The following is a 24,072-nucleotide window of genomic DNA, read 5'->3' as shown; positions in this document are numbered from 1 at the left end:
AAAATGAGGAGATTTTATATGCAGATCCAAATTTATAGGTGCTCTTTAAAAAATGGGAAGTTGTGGCAATATTGGTCTTACACAGAAGGCATCAGCTACAGCTAAAAAGCAGAAACCACCTTTGGACAAGGAACCGACTCTCCAGGTTCCCGTATTGCATCTCCCGTGCCGAAGCAAATTCCTATGGTAGAGCTTTAAAAAAAAAAAAAAATTTCTTGTGACTATGTCTTTATCCAAAGAAGAAAACAGAAATGTAGACCAAGAAGGTGTACCTATCTCTGAGGAAGCAAGGAACATTCAGTGGTGTTTAATACAACTACAAAGCCTGTCTGCGGAAAGCAGACGCGCCGCATCAGCATCACGTCGCAACTTCAGCGGGCACCCGACGGTGCCCTGCCTCCCCGGGCTCATCCGGACCCAGCGGGCACGGGGACGTCGAATAGCACTGCGCCTCCTTCGAGCTTTGACTGGATGTAATAAATTCTCTGAAGTCGCAGCCGTTTGCTTCCAGTTTTACGGTAAAGGTCTAGGAAAGATTCCAGGGCGTCGTTAGGAAGTTTGTGCAGACCTGGTAAGACCTGAAACAGGCCCACAAGGAAGAAGTCGCCAAAACTCCAGTCCTTCAGTGTGCCCTTCACAGAACGCCAGCTCCGGAGCACCTGCTGCCCTGTCTCGCCTCATCCACCTGTGAAGCGGCGGGCCGAGGGCCGCAGACGCGGAAGCACAGGCCGTCTGCGGAAGGCGGGCACCAGACCCCCGGCCCCTGCCTCCCCAGGGCCTCCCGGAGGCTGGACGGAGGAGGCCCAGGGCAGGAGAAAAGACGAGCGAACGGAAGGGGAGGGCCACAGAGAGGTGGCCCGTGGGAAGGGGCAAGGAAGGTGCGGACGAAGGCAGACATTGCGGGGTGGGCGTGAGCCCCCGGGGAGGGTGCGGGGCTGCCTCCGAGGGGAACGCGCCGGGCGGCATGTCGGCGCCTGGGGAGCCTGGTTCCGCCAATGGCAAAACGGAGCCCAGAGGGGAGGTGGTTTGCCCAAGGATGTCCAGCACTTTACAAGGTGGGCACTACCACCCAAACCCAAGTCTCCCGACGCCAGTCCCGGGAAGACGGGCCAGTGGACGAAGGCCGCCCGAGGGCCTGAGGCAGGCAGGGCAGAGCTCCGGGCTCCCGCACCGCCGCAGCGGGGTGGAAGGAAGGCTCTGCCAAGGGCTGGGAGCGCCATTAGCCGTCAAAGACCCAGGGAGCCGAGCCCAAACAACCCTCGCAGGCGACTTTGAAGCCGCGATTTTCAGGCGGCTAAAGCCTTCCACAGCTTCCGGCTCAAAGGCGGCGTCGGAAATGCCCGACCAGTATTCGGGGACTTTCGGAATCTCCCGAGAGTTGGTCAGGAGCTTTCGGAAACGTCAGGGCAGAAATCAAACATCAAACGGCCGATATTTCAGAAGGGTCGAAATCTAAAAAATAGTCAGGCATATTGGCGATGATGGGAAAACGGTCGGAGAGCAGCGGAAATCCGCCGAGTGGCATTCGGGAATTTCCGGAGCTTCTCGTGGCGCATTCGGAACCTCTCGGCTCTGCGCTCTATTCAGGGGTCCTGTTCTCTGTAGCAGACCCGTTCGTCGCCTAAATCGCGAGGGCGACTGGCACCGACAGTCCCTCGGCAATCTCCGGAAGTGTTCGGGATCAGCCCGAAAGTGGCGCCCTCTGGCGGGGGGAACGGTCACCACCCCCCCAAGTCCCCGGACTGGGCCAGCAAGCGCAGACGCAGTTGCACGCCGGCGGCCGTTCAGACCGGACGTGGTTGCTGCTGACGTCAGTTCCGGCGGGTGACGGTGCGGACGGGTCAGAAGCGTAGAGGCGGCGGCAAAATGGCGGCGCCTGAGGATCGGGATCTAACCCAGGAGCAGACAGAGAAGCTGCTGCAGTTTCAGGTAGCAGCGAGTACTCGGTGCTGCAGATGCCACCGCGGGCTGGGAAGCGGGCCGTTAGAGGAGCCTAGAACCCTCCTCAGATTGGGGCCGAGAGTCTTCTCAGACCAGCAGGCGGCCCCCTCCCCCCCAGAAACCAACTGCCCTGCTGCCCCCGGCCCCGAGCCTCTGTCGGTGCCCGGCCTTCCGGCATGGCTGCGGCCAGACCCGCCTCCTCCCCGTCCCGTGTCCCCTCGGCGGGTCACCTTCCCTGGTTTCCCCTAGCAGCCACTTCTCAGCCATCTTCCCAGCCCGTTACGATGGGACCCTCCGCCGACGCCTCTGGACCTACCGAGATGTTTAATCCCCGCCGCGGAGTTGGCCTCGTTTCGGGTCTGGAAAACCTCTTACCAGCATCCCATGCCGTTTCCACAGGCATTGACTGAAGGCCTCTCGGGTGCCAGGTCCTGTCTGGGCGCGCTGGTGGGGGAGATGGCAGGGTGGCCCCCGCCCTAAAGGTGTGGGAGGACACCACGTTGGGAAACAGTGCAGCATTAGAAGTGTCATCCGTGGCTTCCGACGGGGTTTGTTATTACCCTGGGCTTGTTCCTGGAATCACGTGCTTGACTATGCTTGAGGAGGCCGGGAACTTGGCAGGAATCTGCCTCCTTTTAGTGGATGTTGGGTTAAGAACTTTGGCACTAAGCACTTATCTCTGAGCTGGAGAATCTGGATGGAGGAGACCACTAGGGTAGGTAACTTTGGCTCTTTGTTACCCTGATGAATCCCAGATTCCTTGTTTCTAAACTACACATCTTAAAAATGTTTACCCCGTGAGGATGTTGTGGAGGTCAGATGAGTTTATGGATGTCTGAAGGGCTTTGTAAACTGTAAAATGCTGCCAAACTTGGGATAGAATTTGTTAGTAGCATTCTTATTTCCTAATATAAAATGTGTTGTTTATTCATTAACTTAGCAGTATTTACCAAGAACTTTAGTTCTCAGGCACTGCTATTAGAATACCATTTATTGAGTGTGATGTTGTAAATACTTTACTGAACACTTAGCATACACTATCGCATTTAATATAACAACCCTATGAGATTCATACTGTTATAATCCCTATTTTACACTTGAGGGATATGAGGTTTAAGAAGTAACATGCTTAGGTTATACAGCTAGTGAGTGGTAGTCAGATTTGAAGCCAGTCCGTCTTTCCAGAACCTTTCCTGAGCTTTTGATGTGTGTCCTATACAAACTGTGTAAGTATCAGTGTACAACTGAGAGTGAAATGCAAATCCTGTAATATCCTTTTTTTCCCCCAAGTTCTCACTTTTCTGTTAATTTCCTTGATTAGATTTCACTGTAGTTAATTTTGAAGTGTTTTTTTCCTCTTAAATTGAGCAGTGGGTTCTAAGAGTGTAAATGGGAAGATACTATCATAGAAGTAGTTGACATTTGATTGGAGTTTTTGTTTTTGTTTTTGTTTTTTGCTGAGGAACATTGGCCCTGAGCTAACATCCTCTGCCAGTCTTCCTCTTTTGGTATGTGAGCCGCTGCCACAGCATGGCCACTGACAGATGAATGGTGTAGGTGCTCGCCTGGGAACCAAACCTGGGCATTTGTGGGCGTGGAAGCAGAGTGCAAGGAATTTAACCGCTGGGCCACCAGGGCTGGCCCTTGGTTGGAGTTTTAAGTAGAGAAATCGATGACACAGCAAATCAGAATCAGAATGAATAAAGAGCACACAGCTGGCTTTCACCTCCTGTAGACCACTAGTTTCAGAGTTTTGTTTAACTTTGGCAGACGATTTTACCCCTTACAACTCTTCAGGAGTGAGCCCCCTTGTTGTTTTAAGTGTAATGAGGTGATGCGGGTTATAAATCGTGACGTACTTAGTCTGGTACTGGAAGAACATGAATACGTGGTAGCATGTCTGAGGTAAAGTGCGTAGGAACCTCCATTTTTGTCTTCATTGGACATCTCAGTAAGAGAGGTGAGTAGCAGGTTAAAGTTGTTTTAAGATTGCTTTATGAAATTGGACTCAATAAGGCAAATGCATTTTACGTTTATCTGTTCTTTAAGCAGTTGCTGGATCAGATTCATCATCCAGATTGCCATTGAACAGTCTTTGAAATTGACCAGGTGTCAGGCGTTGTACCCGGTATTTGATATACATGGACTCTTTTAGACCTCTTAACACTATGTTTTTTTTGTTTTGTTTTAAGATTGGCACCTGAGCTAACAACTTGCCAATTTTTTTTTTTGCTTTTTCTCCCCGAATCCCACCAGTAGATATTTGTACATTTTTAGTTGTGGGTCCTTCTAGTTGTGGCATGCGGACGCCGCCTCAACGTGGCCTGACGAGCGGTGCCATGTCTGTGTGCAGGATCCGAAACAGTGAAATCCTGGGCCGCCGAAGCAGAGTGCGCGAACTTAACTACTCGGCCACGGGGCCGGCCCCAACACTATAAGGTTTTAACCCCAACTCTATTAATGAAGAAACAGTTTCTGCGAGGTCCAATAACTTGCACAAGTAGTAAGAGGCAGAGATTTAGAAATCCATACCCATAACCATCTTATCTGTAACCTAATGGAGAAGCCAGATACATCCATGAATAATGAGTATCCTACAGTGTGTTAGAGCTCCTATTGTAATACAGTACAGACACAGTGCTGTGGGAATTTAAGGAAGGATGGATGTATTGACGGGGATGGGAGGGAGAGAGGATGGCTTAGTAGTTACCATTTACCAGGTATCTACTGTGCGTTAGGCATAGTGCTAGATAGTTTATTTTTCTTAAAGGTTTTATTTTTCCTTTTTCTCCCCAAAGCCCCCTGGTACATAGATGTACATTCTTAGCTGTGGGTCCTTCTAGTTGTGGCATGTGGCATGCCGCCTCAGCATGGCTTGATGAGCGGTGCCATGTCCGCGCCCAGGATTCGAACCAGTGAAACCCTAGGCCTCCGCAGCAGAGCGTGCAAACTTAACCACTCGGCCATGGGGCGGGGACCCTGCTAGATAGTTTTTAACCATTATGCTCAATCCTCAAAGTAGCCTTGTAAAGTGCTATAGGTGGTATGCCTGCTCCTAGATGAGGAAACAGATCTATGAAGTATTTGCTCAAGGTCATTAAGCTATTCAGTTGTGGCGATGGAATTAGAATTAGAAATCCGGCTGGTCTGGATCTGGACTTCAAGGCTGAGCTCTTTCCACTGTACTTTGCTACTTTGAAGGAGGAATAGAATTTCAGCAGGTAGTGGGCAGGAGGATGCTCAAAGCTGAGGAAACAGCTCGAGCAAGGTATAGAGTTGGAATAGTGTGGAGTGTGTTTGTTGTGATGGATTTAGAGAGTTGGAAGTGGAAAATAAGACTGGAAAGGTAAATTAGAGCCAGATTTTTGGAGGTCTTTCAAAGCTGTGCACAATGGTTTAAACTTTAATCTGTAAGCCTGGGGTGCCATCAAAGGTTTTTCAATGCTAGGTTTCAGGTTTGCTTCACTAAGTGTGGAGCATATGCTTGGAATCTCCACAGGGGTCAGGACAGAACAGGGTGACACTGCTAGGAGCTAGTTCTCAATATGTTGCTTCATTTGATATATTGAAATTAGCAAAAGTAAAATATTTTAGAAATCTTAGGTTTCCTCTTTCACTTTTTCTTGTGACATGTGATTTGATTGGAATTCTCTAGAGCATATTTATCATGCTTCTCAGTCCATTTAGTGTCTTATAAGTTTTTCTGGTTATCCTTCCTTCTGTTTATTTTGGAACCAGTTGAGTATGAATAGCTGATGCGGATATTTGTTTTAACCTGCTTCAAATGGGAAAGAATAGGTTTTAAGAAGAGCTAACGCAGGTATAGGGAAATTACTTTTACTGAAGTCCATTTTCCCAAATTTCCAAATATAGTAGTCTCCCCTAGTGCCTTGGTTTACTGCCTCTGGTTTCCTGTTTGAACACCTGGAGAAGGATGACATGGGCCGAGAGAGAAGGGACTAAAGGAGCTATGCATGGCCAATGAAGGAAGGAACGATCCTTTTCTGCTTGTTCCGGAGTAAAGAAATTTTGAGATTTGAAGCTGATTTTGTTTTTGATATTGTCTGAACACTCACTGAGCATTTACTTCATCCAAAGTGTTCTAGATGCATTATTTCATTGACTCTTCCCAGTAAACAAATGGCGTAGGTTCTGGTATTGGTGAGTAAACTAGGATCAGTAGGTAACTTATCCAAAGTTAGTGACGAGTTTAGATTTGAATCCAGAACTCTGGATTGTCTTTCCTGCCACCTGGCACTGCCTCTCTGGCCCTAAGTGTGGATTTGTTTTCAACTACAGCTAAGTGAGAAGGGCCCATAGAAATTGCTATGTGGCAGTTTTAAGAAAGAGAACATAGCAAAGCAAGTCCAAAAGTGTGGTTCTAATCCTGGACATCATCACTAATGGTAATTCTTTTAATCTCCTCTACATGAAGATGCACTTTTTAGAGATTAGGGAAGAGTAATCTCCAAAAGTGGGAATGAACAAGAAGGACAGTTCTCTCCCTCCGTACCCGCAGGTATGAAGGAGAAAATGGGACAGAGAGGGCATCAGGGGGAGTGTCTTAGGGAAAAGCCAAGTCTCAGAACATGAAGGTGAAAGAAATGTTCAGGGAAGTTAAGGATATAGGGGATGTTGCTGATAGAGCAGGGCTTTTATTTCTGTGGAACAGAGTCCTAAAAATGTGGTGTTACTGGGTCAAAACAAATGTACTTTATACATTTTAATAGCTCCTGCTAGGGCTGCTTTCCAGGGAGTTTTGGCAGCTCACACTCCCACCAAGAGGATGTAATAGGCCTATTTCCCCACATACTTGCCAGCATTGGATGGTATCTTTTTCAGTTTTTGTCGATTAGATTAAAAAGTCCTTATTTTGATTTGCATTTCTGGTGGTAATGGTGCTTGTGGTTTTTGGTTTTGTTTTGCAATAAGTTGAGTTTGGAAAGCTATTGCAAACACTTGTTTTGAAGCTATTTCAAATAGGAAAGAGTAGGGACCTAAGAGTGAGGGGTTGGTTTCTCAGCATCTATTTTTTGAGAGATTATGCAGGTGTCAGCTGGTGTATGGAAGGTGTTTGCTTTCTGGCCAAGTTGGTTGCAGAATAAAAGTGCTGATTTTAAGATGGAATCCCATTGTTCCATGAACTCGTGATTATGGATGAGATTGAGCTTCTTGTGGCTATTTACAGTTAGTTATTGTATAAATTGCCTGTCTATTATTTGTTCATTTTCTCAACAGAAAATCCAACAATTATTTGCAGTTTTCTTGTCAATTTTTAGAGTTCATTATATAAAAAAGGATAATGGTCATATATAGCAAATATTTTCTTTTTTTTTTAACATTGGCACCTGAGCTAACATCTGTTGCCAATCTTTTTTTTCTCCTTCTTCTTCTCCCCAAAGCCCCCTACTACGTAGTTGTAAATTCTAGTTGTGAGTTCCTCTGGTTGTGCTCTGTGGGACGCCGCCTAAGCGTGGCCTGATGAGCAGTGCCATGTCAGTGCCCAGGATCCAAACTGGCAAAACCCCGGGCCAGCAAAGTAGAGTGTGCGAACTTAACCACTTGGCCATGGGGCTGGCCCCGCAAATATTTTCTTTTACGACATCATTTGTCTTTGATTTTGTTATCTTTTCACCTGCATTTGTTTAAATGGCATTTTTTTCTTTCTGGCATTTTTGTTTTGTCTAAGAATGCCTTCCACTTAATGAGGTTATACAAAGGTTCTCTTCGAAGTATTTGATAGTTTTTTAAATGAGATCTTTAATCCACGTGGAATTTTATTTTCTGTATATATGAGATGAGAATCTACCTTTTTCCAGAAGAGACTAGGTTAGCTGAATAATCCACCCCTTCCCCCACTGATTTGAGTAGAGTCGTCCCTCGGTATCTACAGGGGATGGGTTCCAGGACGCCTATGGGTACCAAAATCCAAGGATGCTCAAGTCCCATCTATAAAATAGGGTAGTATTTGCATATAACCTGTACACCCCCTCCCATATACTTTGTCATCTCCAGATTACTTAATACCTAATCCAGTGTAAATGCTACGTAAGTAATCGTTATACTATATTGTTTAGGGAGTAATGACAAATAAAAAAGTCTGTACATGTTCAGTACAGACGGAACCATCATAGGCCTTTCTCTCCAAGCTTGGTTGAATCTGTGGATGGGGAACCCATGGATGTGGAGGGCCAACTGTGGTCATCTTTATGGTGCTGCATTGTGTTTCACTAACCTGTCTCCTGGTACCATTACTGAATTAATAACAATAGTTTTATACTAAGTTTTGATATCTGATAGGACAGGAATCCTCTTTTTTTTTTTAATTGTTGGTAGTCCTTACAAGTTCTTTTATATACATTTAAAAATAACTTTGTACAGTTGTGGGATTATTAGAGTTGAATAAAATATATGTATTAATTTGGGATTGGTTAACATTCAGGAACATGTACATCTTTTTATTCAGATGTCACATAGCCTTTAAAATATTTTTTGTAACTTTCTTCATCTGGATTTTATGCATTCCTTATTTATTCCTAGATGTTTCGTAGTTTTGGTCACCCTTGTAAATGGGATATTTCTTTATTTCTAAATGGTTACAAAGAATTTATGGTTAGAAAGAAAGGCTGTTGAATTTTGTCCATTTGTCTTGATTTTTTGCATCTTTATCTTCTATCCAGCCAGCCCTAGTGGTCTAGTGGTTAAGATTCTGTACTCACTGCTGCAGCCCGGGTTTCTTTCCCACTTAGGGAACTATACCACTCTTTGTTGGTTGTCATACTGTGGCGGCTGTTTGTTGCTGTGATGCTGAAAGGTATGCCACTGGTATTTCAAATGCCAGCAGGGTCACCCATGGGAGACAGGTTTCAACAGTTTCTAGACTAAGACAGAGTAGGAAGGAGGACCTGGCCACCCACTTCCAAAAAATTGGCCGTGAAAACCGTATGCTTGGCAGTGGAGCATTGTCTGATACAGTGCCAGAAGGTGAGAGGATGGCGCAGGAATACCTCATAGGAGTCTGCTCTCCTGTACACAGGGTCGCTAGGAGTCGGAATCTACTCCATGGCACTAACAACAATCTTCTGTCCCGTTTCTTTTCACGTTTTCTGATCATTACTAATAGTTTTCTTGTTTGATCTCTTGGGCTCTTTTTTTTAATAACAACTTTACCCTGGGTGTGGGTGAGGATGACATTGAGGAGCTCCCAGAGGTGGTTCCTGGGGAACTGACTAATGAGGAGTTGTTGGAACTAGAACAGGAAAGCATAGCTCAAGAAGAGGCAAGAGAAAAGGAAACTGCAGGAGAAGAAAAAGAGCCTCCAAGAAAATTCACAGTGAAGGGTTAGCAGAAGCTTTTGCAGACCACAAGAAGCTCCTTAAAAAGTTTGAAAACATGGACCTCAACTCTGAAAGGTTTTCATTAATAGAGAGGAATGTTTATGGTGCATTTTCTGCTTATAAGCAAATCTATGATGAAAAAAAGAAAGAAACCAAGCTAACCACCATGGACGTATTTCTGAAAAGAGTGGCCCCTCCTCAAGAAGAGCCTCGGGCAGGTCCTTGAGGAGGTGTTCCAGAAGAGGCCTTGTTATCATCGGAGATGACGGCTCCACGAGTGTTACTGCCCCTGAAGGCCTTCCAGTGGGACAAGGTGTGGAGGTGGAGGACGGTGAGATTGATGATCCTGACCCTGTGTCCGCCTGGGCTAAAGTGTGTCCTTGTGTCTTAGTGTTTAACAACAATAATTTAAAAATAGAGAAAAACATTATAGGATAAGGGTATAAAGAAAGCATATATTTTTGTACAGCTGTACAATGTTTGTTTTAAGCTAAGAGTTATTAAGTCAAAAAGTTAAAAAATTAAGTTTATGAAGTAAAAAAGTTATGATAAGCTGTTTAGTTTATTAAACAAAGAATTTTTAAAATAAATTTAGTGTAGCCTAAGTGTCCAGCGTTTCTAAGTCTGCAGTCGTGTACAGTAGGGTCCCAGGCCTTCACACTCACTCACCACTCGCTCACTGACTCACCCAGAGCAACTTCCAGTGCTGCAGGCTCCATTCACGGTCAGTGCCCTATACAGGCGTACTATTTGTTATCTTTTATACTGTATTTTATTATATCTTTTCTGTTTAGATACACAGAGACCATTGAGTTGCAGTCGCCTATAGTATTGGGTACAGTAACCTGCTGTCTGGGTTTGTAGCCTAGGAGCAGTAGGCTAGGCCATGTAGCCCACGTGTGCGGCAGGCTATACCATCTAGGTTTGCGTAACTACACTATGATGTTCACACAATGACAAAATTGCCTAACAAATCATTTCTCAGAACATATCCCCATCGTTAAGTGATGTATGACTGTACATGGTTTCAAAGTCAAATCTACATGTAACAATTATTTAGAGAAATCTGGCTTCTATTCCTCTCCCTTAGACTGTTCTGTTGCCTCCCTTCCCTAACAGATAAGCTTAAAATTTAAAAAAAAAGTTCATCCTTCCATTTTTTTAAATAAGTAGTATGTATATGTATTTGTGACCCTCACTCTTTTTAAAAAAGATAAAACAGTGGTATATAGTATACACTTTCCTCCAATCTATTTTCTTTTTGAAGATTGGCACCTGAGCTAACAACTGTTGCCAATCTTTTTTTTTTTTTTCCTGCTCTATCTCCCAAAACCCCCCTGTACATAGTTGTATATCTTAGTTGTGAGTCGTTCTAGTTGTGGCATGTGGGACGCTGCCTCAGTGTGACCTGATGAGCAGTGCCATGTCCACACCCAGGATCTGAAACCTAGGCTGCCGCAGCAGAGCACGCGAACTTAACCACTCGGCCACGGGGCCGGCCCCTCTCCAGTCTATTTTTGTACCTAATATCTCCTGGTAATCATTGCATAGTAATATAGGCAATTATTTCTCTTTTATATTTACAGCTATGTAATACGCTGTTGTGTGGATATACCATAATTTAGCCTTCTACTGATGGACGTTTGGGTTATTGCTCATCTTTTGCTGTAATGGTATGGCAATAAGTAGCCTTGTACATGATTTTTTATTTATTTATTTATTTTATTTTTTATGAAGAAGATTGGCCCTGAGCTAACAGCTGTACCAGTCTTCCTCTATTTTATGTAAGATGCCCCTGCAGTGTGGCTTGACAAGCAGTGCTAGGCTCACGTCCAGGATCCAAACCTGCAAACCCTGGGCCATTGAAGCAGAGCGTGGGAACTTAACCACTATGCCTCCAAGCAGGCCCCCATGACTTTTTATTTTTTGCTAGCGTATCTTTGGGATAGATTCCTAGAAATATTTCTGGATCAAAGCTTAAATGTTTATGTATATGCATATGAATATGTAACTTTGCTAGATATTGCCAAATTTTCCCCCATGAGGATTGTATCATTTTGTATTCCCACTCGCAATGTATGAGGCCTCCAACGACCTCACCAAGAGAGTGTGTTGCCAAACTCGGGATAGTTTTAATTTACTTTTTTTGTGTGAGTGAGGTGGATCAACTTTTCATATATTTAAGGACCACTTGAGTTTATTTTTTATGAATTGTCCACCTTGCTCACTTTTCTATCAGATTATTGTCCTTTTTCTTCTCTATTTTAAAAAACTCTATATTTTAAGGATATTACCCCTTTGTCTATGAAATAATTTGTAAATATTATTCCCAGGTCTTTTACGTTGCAAATGGTGGGGGTTTTTTTGCCATACAGAAGTTTTTGTCTTTTTTTAAAAGCTTTTTATATATTCAAAATTTTATTTGTTTATAGTAAAATCTTTTCCCTTGTTACTTATGAATTTTGAGTCATAGTTAAAGTCTTCTCCAGGCTGTAGGAAAATTCACTTCTATTTTCTTCTAATACTTGTATGATTGGACTCTTAAAACTCAGCAATAAAGAAACAAACAGCCCGTAAAAAAAGTAGGCAAAAGATCTGAACAGATAACTCACCAAAGAAGATATAGGAAAGATGGCCAATAAACGTGTGAAAAGATGCTCAACATCAAATATCATTAGGGAGTTGCAAATTAAAACAATAATGAGATACCACCACCCACCTATTAGAATGACAAAAATCTGAAACACCAAATGCTGACAAGGATGTGGAACAACAGAAACACATTCCTTGCTGGTGAGAATACAAAATGGTATAGCCACTTTGGAACAGTTAGGCAGTTTCTTACAAAGCCAAACATCATCTTACTGTACAATCCATTGTATCATGCTCTTAGGTATTTACCTAGGTGAATTAAAAACTTGTATCCACAGAAAAACCTGCGCACAAACGTTCATAGCAGCCTTATTCATAATTGCCAGAAACTTAGAAACCACCAAGATGTCCTTCAGTATGTAAATGAATAAACTATGGTACATCCATACAATGGAATATGATTCAGTGAAAATGAAATGAGCTATCAAGCCAGGAAAGGATATGGAGGAACCTTAAATGAATATTGCTAAGTGAAAGGAGCCAGTCCGAAAACGCTGCATTCTACTGTGATTCCAACTATATGACATTCTGGTAAAGACAAAACTATAGAGATAATACAAAGAGTAGTGCTTGCCAGGGATGGGGCTTAGAAGGGAGAGATAGAGCACAGAAGATTTTTAGGGCAGCAGAACTATTCTTTATAACACTGTAGTTGTAGTACATGACATTATGTATTTGGCAAGACTCATAGAATGTATAACACAAAGAGTGAACCCTAATGTAAACTGCGGACTTTAGTTCATAATCATATACAGTTGTGACAAATATACACACCACTGCAAGATGTTAGTAATAGGGGAAACTGGAGTTGCGGGAGGTAATACGTGAGAACTCTGTACTTTGTATTCAATTTTTCTGTTAACCTAAAACTATTCTAAGAAATCAGGTCTATTAATTTTAAAAAGAAAAAAAATATTTCCTCATTGTTTTGAGATGCTGCCTTTATCAGTAGAACTAAATTTCCATACGCAGTTGGGTCTCTTTCTGGATTTTCTTTTCTGTTCCACTGGTGTTACATATGCCAGTACTACTCGTAATTATAGAGGTTTATATGTTTTGATCTGGAGGTTTAGTCTTTCTCATTCCTCTTTTTCAGGGTTTTCACAGATTTTCTTGCTTATTTGCTCTTCCAAAAGAACTTTATAATCAACTTTTCAAAATTGAAATTGTATTAAATTTGTAAATGAATTTGAGGGAGTGTGATTGACATCTTTATGTTGTTGAATCTTATACAGGAACACGGTTATGCCTCTTTTTTTTTTTTAAAGTACAGCTTTTTGTGACAAGCACAAACATTTGTGATGAAGTTGATTCAAGTTTGTTTGGGGTTATTTCTTCAGAATGGGCTGGGCATCAGTGTCTGTGCACTCCTCTAAGTGTTTTAAGGAGTAGTCTTTGTGTAATTGACAGAATAGTATCAATTCAAAGTACGCTGAATGGAGGATTACCTGTACTGCAGATATTCTTTTAGAAGCAAATCTTTGAGGTGGATATTCATAAAGATTAATTTAATTTTGTCAGTTTTGGGGGGGGGCATTTGAAGGGCATTTCACATATTCAAGAACTCTAGTAGCCATTTCTCCATTGTATTTTTGCTTTAAATGAATAGCAAAAATATAGTAAAGTAATAAAATTGAAGATTTGATGTTAACTGCTTCATTGTGTATGTGTTTTTAACTACCATGTGTGAGAGTGCCGGAAGTGATAAAGAGCAGAAATCACTGAGTGCTGAGGTGCATGTTCCCTTTGTATTTTCCCACCAAGGAAATTTTGAAAATTTTCTCACTGTCCTGGAATATATTTAGAAGAGCAAATCTTTTCATTCTGAATATCTGGGGAATTTTTTTAAAGTGTTTTTTTGTTTATTGTAAATGTTTGTAAATTCCTACTGGAGTTAAAGTCAAACAAAAAATCCACCACCCTCAATGAACCCTCCACTCTATCTGCCTTGCCTCTTCTCTAGTTTACATTTCATTTCTCATTTGGGCTATTTCAGTAATTTTGTATTGGTACCCCAAATTTCAAGTCTCTCTCCTCTTCTGTCCAGCCTTCCCACTTTTCCCAGAATAATCTTTCTAGCAAAGATTTGAGGGGCCAGCCCCATGACCGAGTGGTTAAGTTTGTGTGCTCCGCTTCGGCAGCCTAGGGTTTCGCTGGTTCAAATCCTGGGCGCAGACGTGGCACCGCTCATCAGGCCATGCTGAGGCAGCATCCCACATAGCACAACCAGAGGCACTCACAACTAGAATATACAACTATGTACTGGGGAGCTTTAGGGAGAAGAAGAAGAAGAAAAGACACTGCTATCATCCAGGAAATTCCAAGGGATTTAGGAACCAGGGTCAAAGACCAAATATTAGAACAAAAGATGCTCCTAGTACTCTTATCTCTTAGGAAATTACAGGGGTTTTAGGAGCTCTGAATCAGGAACTGGGCTCAAAGACTAAATGTTAGAACAAAAGATTCTCCTGACACCCCTATTTACAAGGGTTTTAGAGGCTTTGTTCAGGAACCGGGAGCAGAAGACCAATATATGTGTATTTTTTATTTCATAGTGAGGGTCCAACTTCATTCTTTTGCATGTGGATATCCAGTTTTGCGGCACCATTTGTTGAAAAGGCTGTCTTTTTCCCATGGAGTGGTCTTGGCACCCTCTTCAAAAATCATTTGACCATATATGCAAGGGTTTCTTTCTGGGGTCTCCATTCTGTTACATTGGTCTGTATGGCTGTCTTTGTGCCAGTACTGTACTGTTTTGGTTACTGTAGCTTCGTAGTAAGTTTTCAGATTAAGAGGTGTGAGTCCTCTAGTTTTGTTCTTCTTTTTCAAGATTGTTTTGGCTATTTGAGGGCCCTTGAGATTCTATATGAATTTTAGGATTGAGTTTTCTATTTCTGAAAAAAAGAAGGTCCTTGAGATTTTGATAGGGATTACTTTGAATCTGTAGGTCCTTTTGGGTAGTACTGACATTTTAACAATATTAAGTCTTCCAATTCATGAACATTGGATATCTTTCCATTTATGTAGGTCTCCTTTACTTTCTTTCAGCAGTGTTTCATAGTTATCATTGTACAGGTCTTTGACTTCCTTGGTTAATTTCTAAGTATTTTATTCTTTTTGATATTATTGCAAATGGAATTATTTTCTCTTTTTTATTTTACTGAGGTCATATTGGTTTATAACGTGTAATTTTCAGATGTATATTATTATATATCAGTTTCTGTATAGACTGCATGGTGCTCACCCCCAATTGTCTAGCTTTTATCCATCACCATACATATGTGCCCCTTTTGCCCACTCCCCGCCCCGTTCCCTTCTGGTAACCACTAATCTGTTCTCTTTGTCCATGTGTTTATCTTCTACATATGAGTGAAATCCTACAATTTTTGTCTTTCTCTGTCTGACTTATTTCACTTAATGTAATACCCTCAAGGTCCATCCATGTTGTTGCAAATGGGACAATTTTGTAATTTTATGGCTGAGGAGTAGTCCATTGTATATATATATACCACATCTTCTTTATCCATTTATCGGTTGATGGGCACTTGGGTTGCTTCTACGTCTTGACTATCGTGAATAATGGTGCTGCAATGAACATAGGAGTGCACGGATCTCTTTGTATTGTTGATTTCATGTTTTTTGGATAAATACTCTGTAGTAGGATAGCTGGATCATATGGTATTTCTATTTTTAATTTTTTGAGAAGCCTCCATACTATTTTCCATAGTGGCTGCACAAGTTTGCATCCCCACCAGCAGTATATGAGGGTTCCTTTTTCTCTGCATCCTGTCCAACACTTATTATTTCTCATCTTGTTAATTACAGCCATTCTAATGGGTATGAGGTGATATCTTATTGTGGTTTTGATTTGCATTTCCCTAATAATTAGTGATATTGAGCATCTTTTCATGTGCCTGTTGGCCATCTGTATATCTTCTTTGGAAAAATGTCTGTTCATATCCTCTGCCCATTTTTTGATCAGGTTGTTTGTCTTTCTGTTGTTGAGTTGTATGAGTTCTTTATATCTTTTGGAAATTAACCACTTGTTGGATATGTGATTTGTGAATATTTTCTCCCAGTTGGTGAGTTGTCTTTTCATTTTGTTCATGGTTTCCTCTGCCTAGAAGAAGCTTTTTAGTCTGATGTAGTTCCATTTGTTTATCTTTTCTCTTGTTTCCCTTACCTGAGTAGACATGGTATTCAAAAAGATACTGCTAAGATTAAGGTCAGAGTGTATACTTCCTGTATTTTCTTCTAGGAGTTTTATGGTTTCAAGTCTTACATTCAAGTCTTTGATCCCTCTTGAGTTAACTTTTGTGTATGGTGTGAGATTTTTGTATGTGGCTGTCCAGTTTTCCCAACACAGTTTATTGAAGAGACTTTCCTTGCTCCATTGTATATTCTTGGCTTCTTTGTCAAAGATTAGCTGTCCATAGCTGTGTGGTTTTATATCTGGGCTTTCAGTTCTGTTCCATTGATCTGTGTGTCTGTTTTTGTGCCAGTACCATGCTGTTTTGGTTACCGTAGCTTTGTAGTATACTTTGAAGTCAGGGATTGCGATGCCTCCAGCTTTGTTCTTTTTTCTCAGCATTGCTTTGGCTATTCCAGGTCTTTTGTTATTCCATATAAATTTTAGGATTCTTTATTCTATTTTCTTGAAGAATGTCTTTGAGATTCTCATCGTGATTGCATTGAATCTGTAGATTGCTTTAGGCAATATGGACATTTGAACTGTGTTTATTTTTCTGGTCCATGAACATGGAAAATATTTCCCTTTTTTATGTCTTCTTCAATTTCTTTCAATAATGTCTTATAGTTTTCTTTGTATAGGTCTTTCACCTCCTTAGTTAAATTTATTCCTAGGTATTTTTTTTGTTCTGATTGTAAATGGGATTGTATTCTTGAGTTCTCTTTCTGCTAGTTTGCTATGAGTGTAAAGAAATGCAACTGATTTTTGTAAGTTGATTTTGTACTCTGCAACTTTGCTATAGTTGTTGACAATTTCTAATAGTTTTCTGATGGATTCTTTAGGGTTTTCTACATATAGAATCATATCATCTGCAAATAGAGTTTTACTTCCTCCTTTCCAATTAGGATACCTGTTATTTATTTTTCTTACTTAATTGCTCTAGCCAAAACCTCCAGTACTGTGTTGAGTAAGTGGCAAGAGTGGACACCCTTGTCTTGTTCCTGTTCTCAGAGGGATGGCTTTTAGTTTTTTACCATTAAGTATGATATTGGCTGTGGGTTTGTCATATATGGTTGTTATTATGTTGAGGTACTTTCCTTCAGTACGCACTTTATTGAGAGTTTTTTTTCATAAATGGATGTTGGATCTTGTCAAATGCTTTCTCTGCATCTATTGAGATGATCATGTGATTTTTATTCCTCATTTTGTTAATGTGGTATATCACATTGATTGGTTTGCGGATGTGGAACCATCCCTGCATCCCTGGTATAAATCCCACTTGATGATGGTGCATGATCCTTTTAATGTATGACTGTATTTGATTGCCAATATTTTGTTGAGGATGTCTTCATCTGTGTTCATCAGTGATATTGGCCTGTAATTTTCCTGCTTTGTGTTGTCCTTGTCTAGTTTTGGTATTAGGGTAATGCTGACCTCATAGAATGTGTTAGGAAGCGTTCCATCTTCTTCAATTTTTTTGGAATAGTGTGAGAAGGATAGGAATTAAATCTCCTTTGAATGTTTGGTTGAATTCTCCAGAGAAGCCATCTGGTCCTGGACTTTTATTTTGGGGGAGGTTTTTGATTACTGTTTCAGTCTCTTTATTTGTGATTGGTCTATTAATATTCTCTATTTCTTGATTCAGTTTGGGAGGTTGTAAGAGTCTAAGAATTTATCTGTTTCTTCTAGGTTGTCCAATTTGTTGGCATATAGTTTTTCATAGTATTCTCTTATAATCCTTTGTTTTTCTGTGGTATCCATTGTAATTTCTCCTCTTTCATTTTTAATTTATTTGAGCCTTCTCTCTTTTTTCTTAGTGAGCCTGGCTAAGAGTTTGTCTTTTTTGTTTATCTTCTCAAAGAACCAGCTCTTAGTTTCATTTATCTTTTCTATTGTTCTTTTAGTTTCTATTTCATTTATTTCTGCTCTAATCTTTGTTATTTCCCTCCTGCTGACTTTGGGCTTTGTTCTTTTTCTAGTTTTGTTAGGTGTAGCTTAAGATTACTTATTTGAGATTTTTCTTGTTTGTTGAGGTAGGCCGGTATTGGTATAAATTTCGCTCTTAACACTGCTTTTGCTGCATCCCATAGGAGTTGGTATGTTGTGTTTACATTTTCATTTGTCTCCGGGTATTTTCTGATTTCTCCTTTGATTTCTTCATTGATCCATTGGTTGTTCAATAGCATGTTGTTCAGTCTCCACATATTTGTGACTTTGTCACCTTTTTTCTTGCAGTTGATTTTTAGTTTTATAGCATTGTGGTTGGAAAAGATTCTTGGTATGATTCCAGTCTTCTTAAATTTATTGAGGCTTGCCTTGTTCCCCAACATATGGTCTGTCTTTGAGACTGTTCCATGTGCACTTGAGAAGAATGTATATTCTGCTGTTTTTAGATAGAATGTTCTATATATATGTATTAAGTCCACCTGGTCTAGTATTTCATTTCAGGCCACTGTTTCCTTGTTGACTTTCTGTCTGGATGATCTATCTCTTGATGTAAGTGAGTGTTGAGGTCCCTTACTGTTATTGTGTTGCTGTCGGTTTCTGCCTTTAACTCTGTTAATAGTTGCTTTTATATACTTTGGTGCTCCTGTGTTAGATGCATATATATTCACAAGTGTTATGTCCTCTTGGTGGAGTGTCCCTTTTATCATTATATACTGCCTCTCTTTGTCACTGATTGTCTTTTTTATCTTGAAGTCTGCTTTGTCTGGTAAAAGTATGGCAACACCTTTCTTTTGCTTGCCATTTGCTGGGAATATCATCCCTTCACTCTGAGTCTTTGTTTATCTTTAGAACTGTGATGTGTTTCCTGGAGGCAGCATATTGTTGGGTCTTGTATTTTAATCCATCCAGCCACTCTGTGTCTTTTCGTTGGAGAATTCAATCTCTTTGCATTTAGAGTGATTATTGATATATGGGGGCTTAATACTGCCATTTTTTCCTCTTGTTTTCCAGTTGTGTATTCTCATTGCTTCTTTTCCCTTGTATTTCTGACTGCCGGTTTTGTGGTTTTCTGTGATGGTTTTCTCTTTATTTGTGATTTGTGGCTCTTCTCTGAGTTTATTTAGTGGTTACCATGAGGTTTGTATGAAAGACCTCATGGATGAGATAGTCTGTTTTCTCATAGCCTCTCATCACCATTAGCCCAAGCAGATTACATCCCTTTCCTCTTCCCCTTCTGAGTTATTGTCGTCACAAATTGTTCTTTGCTCACTTGCAAGTTTGTGACTAAATTGAAGTGTTTATAGTTATTTTTGGTGCTCTCCTTCCTTTGTCTTTTATATTATCATTAATTGTTTACTAACCTGTTCTGTTACAGAGCTGCAATTTTCTGATTTTATGTATCTCCTTGCTCAAGGTTTTGTAAACTTTTACTTTCTACTTTCAGATAGGAGGCCGCCTTTCAATGTTTCTCGTAAGGACTAGTGGCAATGAACTCCCTCAGCTTTTGTTTATCTGGGGAAGCTTTTATTTCTCTGTTGTATCTCAAGGATAGTTTTCTCGATGGAGTATTCTTGGCTGAAAGTTTTTGTCTTTCAGTATTTTTAATATATTATTCCATTCTCTCCTAGGTTGTAAGGTTTCTGCTGAGAAATCTGCTGAAAGCCTGATAGGAGTTCCTTTGTAGGTTATTTTCTTCTGCCTTGCTGCTCTTAGTAGTTCTTCTTTGTCATTGACTTTTGCCAGTTTTACTATTTTATGCCTTGGAGAAGATATTTTGGCATTGATGTAATTAGGAATTGTATTGTTTACATGTACTTTGCAAGTCCAGTTCTTTCCCCAGGTTTTGGAAGTTCTCAGCTGTTATTTCTTTGAACAAGCTCTTAGCTCCTGTCTCCCTCTCCTCTCCCTCTGGAATACCTATAATCCTTATGTTGCTTTTCCTAATTGAGTTGAATATTTCTCAAAGAATTTCTTCAGTTTTTAAAAATCTTAGTTCTCTCTCCCCTTCCACCTGAAGCATTTCTATATTTCTCTCCTCTTAAATCATTAATTCTGCCTTCCATTACATCAGCTCTATTTTGTATGGATTCTAGACTATTTTTTGTCTCATTAAATGTGTTCTTCATATCCAGAATTTGTTTGGTTTTTTTTTTTAGAGTTTCAGTCTCTTTGCTGAAGTATTCCTTCTGCTCATTAATTCTATTTCTGAGTTTTCTCGTAACTCATTGAGTTTCTTTATGATATCTGTTTTGAATTCTCTGTCATTTAGATGGTAAATTTCTGTGACTTCAGGATTGGTTTCTGGAGACGCGTCATTTTCCCTCTGCTCTGAAGTGTTAATGTAGTTCTCCATGGTATTGCCTGTGCTCCACCTGCAGATTGCTCTCCTCTGGGACCACTGTGCTCACCGGGGGACTAGCCAAGCTGCTGCGCTAGGTGGGAGGGCAGGGGCACTTTCTTGCAAACCTGTACCAGCTCTGTGCTCACGGGCAGTTTGGCTGAGCTGCTGTGCTTAGTGGGGGCTCCTTCACGGGGGCTGAGCCACACCACTCAGTGGGCTCTCCCATGGGCCAGGCTACCACTCTGAAAGTGTTGGTGTGAGCCAGACTGACCCCACCTCCTCTTACAGTCATGCCAGCCACTGTGTGAGGACCTAAACCTAGATCACTGCCACTGGGGAGGTGAAGGGGTGCAGTCACCTAGTTCCACACCTCCCGGGGATCCAGTCCACTGACCTTCAGGTGCACAGCTGCGTGGATCTCTTAGATGTCTTATTGTGCTGTGCAGGAATCCTCTGCTGGTTAATGAATGTCCATCTAGTTGTGACTTAGAGGGGAGAGACAAAGGGAACAACTCACTCTGCCATGATGCTGATGTCACTCCTTCTGGAATTGTTTTCTTAATTTCTTTCTTAGATTGCTCATCGTTAGTGTAAAGAAATGCAACTAAAACTTGTGTATTGACTTTTATTCTGCTCTTTTGTTGAATTCATTTATTCTAAGTTTTTGTATGTACGTGGACTCCTTATGGTATTCTACATATAAGCAGTTAAGTCTGGGGCTGGCCTGGTGGCATGGTGGTTAAGCTTGCACATTCCACTTTGGTGGCCCGGGGTTTGCTGCTTCAGATCCCAGGTGCAGACATGGCCCACTTGGCAAGCCATGCTGTGGCAGCCATCCCACATATAAGGTAGAGGAAGATGGGCACGGATGTTAGCTCAGGGCCAGTCTTCCTCAGCAAAAAGAGGAGGATTGGCAGCAGATGTTAGCTCAGGGCTAATCTTCCTCAAAAAAAGAAAGAAGAAATTAAGTCTGAATAGATTTAAAAAGATATATAAAATATCTTCTCTGACCACGAGATGACTTTAGAAATGAATGACAGAAGTAAAATTGAAAAATTCATAAATTTGTGTAAACAACACACTCTTAAACAATCAGTGGATCAAAAAAATAATCAGAAGGTAAATTTAAATATGTAGAGATGAGGGAAAATGAAGATTCAACATGCTCTGGGATGCAGCAAGAAGTGCTAAAGAGGGGGAATTTATAGCTATTAAACACTTACATTAAAAATCAAGAAAGATCTCAAATCAACAACCTAACTTTATAACGTAAGGAACTAGAAGAAAAACAAACCACACCCAGAGCCAGCAGAAGGAAGGAAATAGACTAGAGCCTAGATGAACAAAATAGAGAATAGAAAAATAGTAGAGAAAATCAATGAAACCAAAAGTTCATTCTTTGAAAGGATCAACAACATTGACAAACCTTTAGCTAGAGGACTAAGAAAAAAGAGAAGATTCAAATTACTGATATCAAAAATGAAAATGGAGACATTATTACTGATTCTACAGAAATAGAAATGTTTAAAAGAGAGTAGTATGAGCACTTGTATACCAAAACATTGCATAACCTAGATGAGACGGATGAATTCCTAGAAACACAAAACCTACCAAGGTGGAATCACAAAGAAACAGAAAATCTGTAATCAAAAATCTCCTGACAAAGAAAAGCCTTGGACCTGATGGTTTCACTAGTGAATTCTACCAAACATTTAGAGAACTAATTCTAATTCTTCTCAGACTTTTCCAAAAAGTTGAAGAGGAGGGAGCACTTCCTAACTTGTTCTATGAGGCCATCATTACCCTGATCCCAGATAAAGATACTGCAGAAAACTATAGAACAATATCCCTTATGAATGTTGATTCAAAAAGCCTCAACATAATACTAGCAAACTGAATTCAGCAGCATATTAAAAGGATTATATACCATGACCAAGTGTGATTTATTCTTGGAATGCAAGGATGGTTCAATATATGGAAATCTCTCAGTGTAACACACCACATTAACAGAATGAAGGAAAAAAGTCCACATGATGATCTCAGTTGGTGTACAAGTGTCTTTTTCTTGTCCGCATGAAACTAAGTTTCATGATAACATTCTCATTTTTAATGTTTCTTCATAGTAAGAGCTACATTGAGCATTGTACACTTAATCTTTACAACCCAATGGGTTAATCACTATTTTTGTTTACTTTTTACCAGTAAAGAAACTAAACCTCAGAAAGATGCCTAAGGTTACCAAGATAGTGACTGGTAGAGTTAGAATGAAGGATTATTGAAGACTCTAGTATCTAACTTTTCAACAGAGCTCAACCATTTATTTCACCTGTTCTTGATTGCTTGGATAAAGAATATTGTGGGTTTCTCTTGGGAAATGTTCATCCATGTGGTATTTAATGTAGATTCAAATATTTGCACATAAAACATTCACACTTGTATACTGTGTGTCCAATCAGTTATCAAATATTTAAGAATCACTATGTGGGTATGGTTATCTCTTGATTCATATGGACCATTGGTTTAACATCCAGTGATGGTCTAAATCTGTGGTTCACAATCCAATTCTATGGGAAAATTCTTCAATGGATATTAATAGTGTTCTTTTAAAAATGATCTTCCCCTATGTAAAGTTGTAAAGTTAAATTTTCTTTTCTTTTAACTAAAGGTAGCACCTTTTAAAGCCTTTAAAAGATGTACTGGGAATTTCCGAAAAGGAGATTTGGTATGTAGAATTTTTCAGTTTTGACACCAAACTCTGTAGAGCAAAACTGTACCAATAAATTATTGAGCCTGGAGATAAATAAAGGAGAACAATTTTGTATATATCTATGAACTGATATCTACTATCAGTAGGTACAATGAGGAAAGAAGAGACCATGAGTATAAAGGCTGGACAATTCTGCCACCCTGATGTTCTGTGACTTGGGAAAGCTTGCCTCAGTTTCCTTTTTGTGCAAAATGAGGGGTTGAATTAATGTCCTAAATTTATCTTTACTCTTTAATGTGAAAATTAGAAAAATTCCAGTTATTTTATTCTCAAACAAAAATTTTGTTGAAATTTTCTGAATTGAGATTTTATTGAAACTTCTTGTTTTCTAGCATGAATTAATCAAATAATAATGGGAGGCAGTGTGGTATGGGGGATAACCTGGACTTTGGAGGTAGTTATTTTAGGTTTCAGTCTCGACTCCACCAATTATCATTATTCTTAGACAGGGATATTCTTAGACAAGTCCATAACCTCTTGAATCCTTGGCTTTCTCAGTAGTGAAAATGAGGGTTTTATTACTTATAGTGCCTTTTACTTAGTAATAGGTGCTTAGTAAATGGAACTTGCTGGTATTTACTTTGGTAAATCAGTAATTAAATATGAATAATAAAGATCTGAGTGTAAGAGTTTTAGTTATAGATCAGAGCCTAGGTGTGATCACTTCACTTCCTGAAGGGACTTCAAATTCCATTTCTCCTGCCACTACCAGAGAGGGTGTACTGCTTATTGCATAAAGCAAAGCTGTCTGTGTGGTAGAAAGGAGAGAACAGAAATCCCTGGTTTTTGCCAAGTTTCTCTCTGGGAATAACTGAAGACAGGTTAAAATATGCATCCTCAACGAGCCAACTGGAATTGAGAGAGTACTTAGATTTCACGCCAGCCTCCTACAGTGTTT

The 24,072-nt window shown here is 40.5% G+C and overlaps 1 protein-coding gene across 3 annotated transcripts in view; it reads left to right on the top strand.

The window, feature by feature from the left end:
* The first annotated feature begins 403 nt into the window (after positions 1–403).
* FAF2 (Fas associated factor family member 2) overlaps positions 404–24,072 on the top strand; it is a 58,963-nt gene continuing 35,294 nt past the window's right edge. Inside the window, exons 1-2 of one of the 3 annotated variants that reach the window (XM_070570311.1) lie at positions 1,832–1,929; positions 23,073–23,129. In XM_070570311.1, coding sequence (XP_070426412.1) covers positions 1,867–1,929; positions 23,073–23,129 — 120 coding nt within the window. In that variant the 5' untranslated portion in view covers positions 1,832–1,866. Of the gene's footprint in view, positions 2,657–23,072; positions 23,130–24,072 lie in introns of all 3 variants that reach the window. The other 2 variants (XM_008543433.2, XM_008543434.2) reach the window with 2 other exon arrangements.

Source organism: Equus przewalskii, chromosome 13 (genome assembly GCF_037783145.1).
Source record: "Equus przewalskii isolate Varuska chromosome 13, EquPr2, whole genome shotgun sequence".
Classification (NCBI taxonomy): domain Eukaryota; kingdom Metazoa; phylum Chordata; class Mammalia; order Perissodactyla; family Equidae; genus Equus; species Equus przewalskii.
The sequence above is the reverse complement of the archived record's forward strand: the minus strand, read 5'-3'. Positions and strand labels throughout refer to the sequence as shown.